The sequence below is a fragment of the Asparagus officinalis genome, chromosome 2 (assembly GCF_001876935.1).
Source record: "Asparagus officinalis chromosome 2, Aspof.V1, whole genome shotgun sequence".
Taxonomy (NCBI): Eukaryota; Viridiplantae; Streptophyta; class Magnoliopsida; order Asparagales; family Asparagaceae; genus Asparagus; species Asparagus officinalis.
This window is the reverse complement of record NC_033795.1, coordinates 26530801-26539948: the sequence shown is the minus strand read 5'-3', so window position 1 is coordinate 26539948 and position 9148 is coordinate 26530801. Positions and strand designations below refer to the sequence as shown.

General features: G+C 41.9%; 1 protein-coding gene across 1 annotated transcript; it reads left to right on the top strand.

The window, feature by feature from the left end:
• Window positions 4196-4867, top strand: LOC109830975 (uncharacterized protein Mb2253c-like). Its single transcript, XM_020398325.1, has one exon. It carries the CDS (start codon window positions 4196-4198, stop codon window positions 4865-4867), a length of 672 nt encoding a protein of 223 aa, XP_020253914.1.

Genomic DNA, 9148 nt, shown 5'->3' with positions numbered 1-9148 from the left:
GCTGGTTTCGGGGTTATGACTCCTACGTCGATTAACGCCTGGATCTTGTCCTTGAGGTGGTAGCATGATCTCGTAGGGTGGTGGACCGCTCTGTGGTACGCGCAGTACTTTGGATCCGTCACTTTGCTGGCCCCTTCTTGATCCACGATCGCCGGCAACTGGATCTTGTTGTTCTCCAACAGGTATTTGAAGATGCCGGGAACTTCATCATCCTTGAAGGAGTACACTTTAGGAAACCTCGGCTCCGCAGATTTCTGCTTCTGAGGCCGTTGTTGCCATTGTCCTCGAGATTGTTGGGGTGCTTGTTGCTGTGGCTGCTGTTGCTGTGGTTGCAATTGAAAGGTTTGATTAGCATCAACTGCATTAGCTTGTGCCTTACCTTTCCCCCGTGGGACGAAGTTTTGCTTTGGAACACTCGTCGCCGGTTGGCCTCTTTCCGCCTTCTTCCTCTTGAGGAATCGCTCAGCTTGCTCTCCCCGGACTTTCAAGTCCTTCCATGTATTGGATGGTGCTGTCCCCATTGCTTCTAGCACGTCCAACGCGAGGTTGTTGTGGCAGGTCTGGAGGATGAATTCCTCGGTGATCGGGTCCCGGCAATTCATCGCCTTGTTCCGGAATCTTTTGACGAAGGTATCGACTAACTCTCCGTCCTTCTGCTTCTCATCGAGCAACGATCCGATAGATATCTCGGTGTCGTCGTCGAAGAAGTTGGCCAGGAACTTGGTCTCCATGTCATCCCAGCTGTTTACGCTGCCTGGCTTGAGGCGGCGATACCAATCGAAGGCGGCTCCGCGAAGAGTGCCGACGAATGACCGCACCATCAGAGGCTCATTACCAGAGATCACCCCCAAATGCGATTTGAAGTAAATCAAATGCTGGGTAGGTGAACCCATCCCATTAAACGGCGTGAAGTTAATTAGATTAAACTTCGCCGGATATGGGATCGATTCCCATTCTCTTGGGTATGGGCAAGGAATGCCTGTTTTCTTCGTCTCTTGAGCGGAAATTAGTGTGTTGATTTTGCTCTCGAGGTTCTTGATCTTCAGGTTTTCGCCGGTTTCTTCGCCAGCATTCTCATTACCACCCCCTGCGTTGACGGGAGGATCATTGGTGTTACGAGCATTTGTATCCTCATCTTCCACATTAATCGGGTTACGATGATTCTGCTCGCCTTGTTGGTTCGCCAATGCTTGGATCTGTTGGTCATGCATTTCTCTCATCTGCTGCATGGCCATCTCCATCTCAAATTTGAAACTTTCTTTCTGCTTAGCCAAAGCGTCTTCAAGCATCTTGGCCATCTGCTCCGCACTTATCATCAGGGCCTCGCGGGGTTGTCCCTCGCTGGATACTGTATTATCTGATGCCACCGCGGAGCCGGCATCAGATTCTTCATCTTCTGAAGGGCGTCTTGTCCGAATCCTACCATAAGTTGCTCGCTCTATGGTTCCGGACTGCAGACGGGTTCTAGGTCGGGAAGCTTTCAGAATCGACTCGAAATCTTCTCGTGCCGATGTCCCTTTGCTCGTCATGTTGGTGGTGACCCTCGGAAATTCTCCGTCTTCAATCACCCTTCTTCTTCGTTGGAAGCGCCTAGGCCTTGGTTTTGGCGTTTCCGCATTAAGTCTTTCAAAAACTGAAACTCTTTCGGGGACCGCCTTAATGCAATTGCATTCCGACAATACCGCCCGAATGAGTTTGGAACAGGGACATTGAATTTCCCGTTCTCGGGGAAGATAAACCTGGTCGACATTTATCTAAGTATAGTCCTGAAGCGCGCAAGCTCATGGAGAAACAGGGATATGATTTCACACTCGGAGAAGGTCTATACTTCGATCGAGGTCTTCGTATTCCAGCCAAAGCAGCATATGTACCAAAAGGGAAACCGGATGATTATTATAAATTCAGACGAGGTTTAGGGTATTGTTCGCGTGGAAAACCGTTGCTTTCTTCATTAATGAGATAATTGTCATCTTTAGTTACAACTTTTCGAGTTACAAAAGATCCGGTCTTTTATAGATCCGGTTACAATTAAATCAAAGAAAATAAAGAAAAAATTACAACTTTCCTTCTGTGAACAAATCACGAGCTCCTGTTTTGCGGTCGCTCGCTTTGGTGGGTTCTTTGCCTGCGCCGGGGTTAATCCGTGGACCACCGCGCGATCTAGATCCGGTCGGATCTACACGATTATGCGGGTATTATTCCACGAAGGGAATAATAGCCGGGAGGGATTAATCCACCAAGGGAATAATCGCTCGGATCTCGAGATCTAAGACCAAGCTTAGATCTGGAGTGTGATCTCGTGTAGATCTCAGATCTGTTCTTTCTTCCTCTCGAGATCCTGCCTTTTCTGACGTGGATGGTCGCCGAGGATCAGATCTGAATGGTGCAAGTCTTCTGGTCTTCAAGCTCCGAGTTCACTCTTCAATCCGGCAGAGTTTCGGCTCTTGAAAGTTCGACCTTTGAAAATGAACACCTCTAGGCCTATTTATAGGCTCTCTGGACTGTGCCCGCGCACAGGAAAACGTCGGCCACCTCTGGGTGGCCGGCACTGTGCCGAGCCACCCATGGGTGGCTCGGCTATGGCCGAGCCACCTATGGGTGGCTCGGCTTAAGCCGAGCCCCTTTAGGTGTGGGTTTTCCGAGGTTTTGCGCTGTCTCGTTTGTCCGTGTTTCGGTTGACTTAAATTTTGATTTGTTGATCTGATTTGGCAGTAATCTGATTCCTGATTTGGCAGTAAACCCGCTTCTGAGTTCGAGTCCAAAACTGATCTTGATTCGATCGTGATTCGTCCGAGTCCGCTCTCGGTTGGATGACTCGTTGACTCTTTAACACTTGGCTTGATTCCGAACGCGTATGGATGCATTCCGTCGCTTGCGTGCGATTCGTCGATCTCGTCGCCTCGTTGGTTCGTCGGTTTGTGCCGAGCCATGCTAGGGGACCTATAAGCAATTTTATATGCCTACAAGATGGTTTCGTCTGCAAATTATGGAAGCGATCCGAAGCCGAAGTGAAGAAGCTGATCGAGTCAGGCTTCATCAGAGAGGAACAACATCCCGATTAGGTGGCTAATATTGTTCTGGTCCTGAAGAAGAACGGTAAGATCTATACCTACATCAACTTCAGATACCTTAATACCATATGTCCGAAGGACGAATTTCCCTTACCCATATGGACGTCATTATCGACAATACATGCAGGTTCGAAAGGATATCTTTCATGGACGAATTCTCAAGGTATAATTAAATCAAAATGCACCCTGAAGATGAGAAACACACTTCGTTCAGAACACCGACGGGAATATATTGTTGCACAGTTATGCCATTCGAACTCAAAAATTTAGGCGCTACTTACCAATGTGCCATGAGCATAATTTTTTGAGATCATCTATGAAAGATAGTCGAATGCTACGTGGATGACTTGGTCGTGAAGAGTCATAACAAAGACGATCACCTTCAAGACCTGTGAGTGATGTTCGAACTCATGCGATCTCATCAATTGAAGATGAATCCTATGAAGTTATTTTTGGGAATGTCGAGCGGTAAATTCCTTGGGTTTGTTTTCACAACCAAGGGAATCCACATAGACCTTGACAAAGTACGAGCTATTCAAGAGTTTCAGCCACCTAGAAACCTCAAAGAATTGAGGGGACTGCAAGGACGCCTGTCATACATCCACAAATTCATTGCAAATATCTCGAGTAAATGCCAACCCTTTTCAAAATTGATGAAAAAAAGCATTTCTTTTGTATGGGACGAGGCTTGCCAACAAGCGTTTGGAGAGATCAAGACTTATCTCTCGGACCCACCTGTCTTGGCGGCGCCCGTCTTAGGGAAACCCTTCCTAATCTATGTGCGAGCGATGGAGCATTCTCTTAGTGTTCTCTTAGCACAAGATGATGACACTGGTCACGAGCAAGACATCTATTATCTGAGTAGAACATTGTAGGGAGTCGAGCGCTGGTACGCTATGGTCAAAAAAGAATGTTTGGCCCTGATGTTTGTAATTCAAAAGATACGACACTACTTAGTTGGTCAAACCATACATATTATCTCTTGGATAAATCCTATCCGAGTCTTCATGACGTAGCCCAGGACTTTAAATCGGTGATTGGCAAGATGGGCACTCTTGCTGTCCTAATATGACATTTACTTTATGCCACAGAAGCCCGTCAAAGGGCAAACAATATGCGATCTCATGGCCAGTCATCGGCTAAATCCAAAGACCGATCTATTCAAAGATATGCTGAATGAAACCCACGAGGTCAATGCTACCTCGCAGGAAGAAATTTGGCAGTTATTCTTTGATGGTGCATCTCGCATAGGTACAAGCGGATCTATCGTCGTGGGAGTGGGGGTAGTCTTGGTTTTTGCTCAAAACCACATATTACCTCAAGCTTTCTCTTTAACGGAGCTATGTTCTAATAACTTGGCCGAGTATAATGCCCTGCTCATTGGAATTGACTTGTCTAAAGAATTAGAGATCAAGCATCTCTCAGCTTACAATGACTCTCAGCTCATCGTCAAGCAAATGATAGGGGAATACGAAGTTAGAAATGATGACATAATCCCATGTCATAAAGCGGCTATCAAACTAGCCGGATTATTTGAAACATTTTGCATTGAGCACGTGCTTCACTCTAAGAACACGTATGTAGATGCATTAGCATCATTAGTGGCCAACCTGGCTCAACCACTGGGAGCAAGTCAATGCATCACCATCGCAAGCCGACAACTCTTTCGACCGAAGGATGTTCTGGAAGTAAATGTAGCTCACCAGAGCACAGGTCAACTCGAACCAAGAGATTGGCATTTCTTGATCATCGACTATGTCTTATACGGCATACTCCCTGAAGACATTAAAGAATGAGAAGCTGTTCCCAGATGCGCGTCAAGATTCTACTACGACTTAACGATGAAAATATTATATCGTAGGTCATACGACGACATGTTACTTCAGTGTCTCTCAATGATAGAAGCACAGGAAGCCCTACGGGAGGCCCATAATGGTACCTACGGAGCTCACCAACCCGGACCCAAGCTTTGGGATCGCTTACGAAGAATGAGCTACTATTGGCTTGGAATGGTCAATGACATAGTAGCTTATGTCAAACACTGCCATGCGTGTCAGATTCATGCCAATTACATACATTGACCACTCGAAGACCTACACCTGACAGCGACTTCATGACTGTTTGAAATATAGGGAATAGATATCGTAGGACTGATATCTCTGCCATCAGCAAAAGGCCATCGCTTCATCCTAGCGATAATTGATAACTTCTCTAAATGGGCTTTAGCTATTCCTTTAAGAGAAGTTAAAACCAGTGATGTGATCAAATTTATCAAACATCACATCATCTATAGATACGGTGTTCCAAGACATATTATTCATGACAACGGGTCACAATTCGTTAGTCATGCATTCACTCGGTTCTGTGACAAGTTCAGAATACAAAACTTGGCTTTCACTGCTACAATCCATCAGCAAATGGACTAGTTGAAGCTTTCAACAAAATTATTATTAAGATCTTAACGAAGCTGACGTCCACTAGTAAATGCGATTGGGATGAGAAGCTCGATGAAAGCTTATGGCATATCGTACTATAGTCCACACACCAACAGACACCACGCCTTATTCATTGATATATAGTTGTGAGGTTGTACCACCTCTAGAAATTCAAATTCCATCCCTACGCATCACACTTGCGACAAGGATAACCACTGAAGAAAGTCATCAACGACATCTCGCAGAATTAGAGGCGTTAGATGAAAAGCGGCTTGAAGGTCAACAGTATATCGAGTTCTATCAAGCCTGAATATCCAAGACTTTCAACAAAAAATCAAACACAGATCTTTCAAAGAGGGAGAGTTGGTCCTCGCTGTTCAATGACCGATGATACTCAACTCCAAAAAGAAAGAAAATTCTAACCCAAATGGGAAGGACCATTTATAATAGAGACGGTCTATTCAAATAGAGCTTATCGCCTCATCAAACCGAATAGTGATAAGATCATGATGCCTATTAATGATAAATTTCTGAAGAAGTACTACCCATAGCCTTCCTTCAACTCACACAAAGTTATCATGTTAACACTCACCTCTGATAACTAATCTCCTCCCAGATTGCCCCCACTAATCCTCTTCAATAGGATGGCAGGTCTACAAATTCCTATCATGTTAATGATTACCTCTGATAGTTAACTCCATCATTTTCACAAATGACGTTACTCGATAAGTAGTAGCCTACCATGCGATGCACTACTATTCTTATCAGTCGTCGTACTCATACGTCCCTGAACGACTTGATTATTTCCGAATGTTCTAATCTTTTTAGAATAATTAATGATAGTAGCCTACCATGCGATGTGCTACTATTCTAATCAGTTATCATACTCTTACGTCCCTGAATGACCTGATCCTTTCCGAGCATTCTAATCTTTTTAGAACAATCGATGATAGTAGCCTACTATGTGATGTACTACTATTCTAATCAGTCGTCATACTCCTACATCCCTGAATGACTTGATTATTCCAACACTATCATTCCCGCAGATGATGTTGTTTGTCGATAACGACCTACCAAGCGATGTGCCTTATCGACCCCCTATTCCATGATAGCGACCTACCAAGCGATGAGTCACTCTTTCACTCTTGGGCTAAGTCGTCACACCAAACGACACGGCCTAACCTGACTTACAACTTAATTATTGCAATTAACATAACCTGATACCTTGAATGTCTTAGGGGAGAGAAGAAATTTTATCTAAATCTAAAAGAAACTTCTCGACAACTCATCGTACTGAGGGGAATAGTACGGCTAGACCAATTCAAATGGTAATTGGTAAAAGTAAATCAAATTCGTTAATAGCTAAGGGCTTGCTAAAAATGCTAAGTTATGATTATTAAGTGCACGAAAGAAGAGAGCAGTCAATGGATAAAACTATAATTTTATTCATGTGATAACTAAAGTTACAATAAATAAACTCAAGTAGAACAATTAACATTACAAAGTTTGCTTACAAGTTCATTCAATGACCTTCAACGCTCCACTTAAACTTCGTTCAATGCCTTCTTGTGCAACTTATCCTCGTAAAGAATCATCAAGATTCTTGCAACGGTATCAAGCTTTGCTACCTTTAATCCTGCTGCTCTTATTATTAAAATTCCATCTCCCATTTCTTGGCATGAAGTCTTCGTTACTTCTAGCTTTCAACCACGTGTGAATGAGTTATAGAGTGAGAGGTTATCGCTAAGATGGTTGAAGCTGTAGGCGAAGGGGGTAAACATCTCTACAAACTGCAGAGCTGTCACATGTATTTATAGCTTTTAACATGTTACAGAGTGGATGAGTTACAGAGTGAGAGGTTATCGCTAAGATGGTTGAAGCTGTAGGCGAAGGTGGTAAACATCTCTATAATCTGCAGAGTCATCACATGTATTTCGAGGCCTAAGTCCCAGATTACATGCTTGAAGATTTCAAACATGTTGCAGGAGTAAACAAGCGAAAGGCCTGGAATCTTCAAACAAAAATGTGATATTATGAATCCTGTTTTGACTAATTGTGTCCAAGTTGGGATCCAAGAACAAGTATCTCAAATATGCAATTGGACCCCAACAAGTTGACATTGGGTCTGAAAGATTGGGAGATTAATCTCCCAAGAATAGAGCAGAGGAGCTAATCCACCTTTGTTCAAACTCCACCTAGGGTAATGTCGCCATGAGCCACTACAAAATGAAGCAAAACGAAGTTAAATTTTTTTTGACACAAGGGTTGAACTTTTTTCTAAGTCTTTGAGTTAGACATGTTGGCCTTCTTGTTTTGATAATAATTTAACAAATAATTTACATCTAATATTATTTTTCTAGTGTTTGTATTTTGTTATTTATTGTAGACAAACAACTAGTTGGAGGATGGATGGAATCAAGCATTCACGATCATATCAAAAGGAGGTTGGCGGAATGTCGGTGAAGCTTATGCAATTCAAAGTTAAAGATCAAGTTCAAGCTTCTTCCACAAAGTTTACCAAGTCATGCTCATTGAAGACCTTCATCAAGCTTGGGTATATTTAGTATATGTTTATATTATGTGTGTTTACTACTCTAAGCTCAATATCATATACACACACAATATTGGATTTTCTCACAAAATGAGCTATTTTGAGAAAACTTTGTGATATTGTTTTATTGACCATGTTTACTTTATATTCATGTGTTATAATGTTTATGAAGATATTTCATAAAGTTTCAATATTCGTTTAAACTCTTTTTGTCAAAAGCATGTTCTTAACAAATTCATATTCATGCATGTTTTTACAAAATAATGAGTTTTCACAATTGAGAAATGAAAATTGAGAAATTATTTTTCTAACATTTTTTTCTTCATGTTTATAAATATTTTGCAAAGTTTCATCAAGTTTGGAATTAATTTGTTATGTTTAATGGAATTTACAAAATCATGTTTTTCATTCGTGTATGTTCGTGCATGTTTTACAAAACAGATGAGTTTTTATAAATGGGAAGTGATATTCAAGAAATTCCTTATTTGACATGTTTAAAAACATGTTTATAAACTTTTCTCAAAATTTTACTATTTTTGGAGTTGATTTACTAAGCCTAATTGATTTTACAAAATCGTGTATCACAGTAGATTTTCAGAAACTGTATTTCTGTGTTCAAACATTTATTTCTCTCAACTGGGAAATGATTTTTTAGAAATTCTTTCTCTAACATATTCTTATACATGTATAGAACATTCCCTCAAAATTTCACAAATTTTGGAGTTGCTTTACTATTTTTAATTGATTTTACAGAGCTACATATATAGTGCTACAGTACTATCGGTCGACCGCGCTACAGTGCGGTCGACCGACGAACTCTCTGGAAAACAAATCTGTTTCTGACCTTGTTCGTGGTCGACCGCAATTTTCTTCAGTTGATCGCTGTAGTTCCAACGGCTCTTTTTAGAGCCGTTGCAGAATGGTTTTTTGGTCTTTTTTTCTTGGCTTTCTCTTGGCTTTGGGGTTTCTATAAATACCCCCCTTACCTCAGTTCTAACTAAGAAGCAAAGAAATGTTTTAAAGAGTTTTGAAAAACAGTTTAAGCTTGTTTTAAGCTTGTTTAAGGGTTTGGTTTAAAGCTGTTTTGGTTT

What these genes read in the sequence shown, in the direction of transcription:
- LOC109830975 (XM_020398325.1), top strand. Translation starts at nt 4,196, where the DNA reads ATGGCCAGTCATCGGCTAAATCCAAAGACCGATCTATTCAAAGATATG.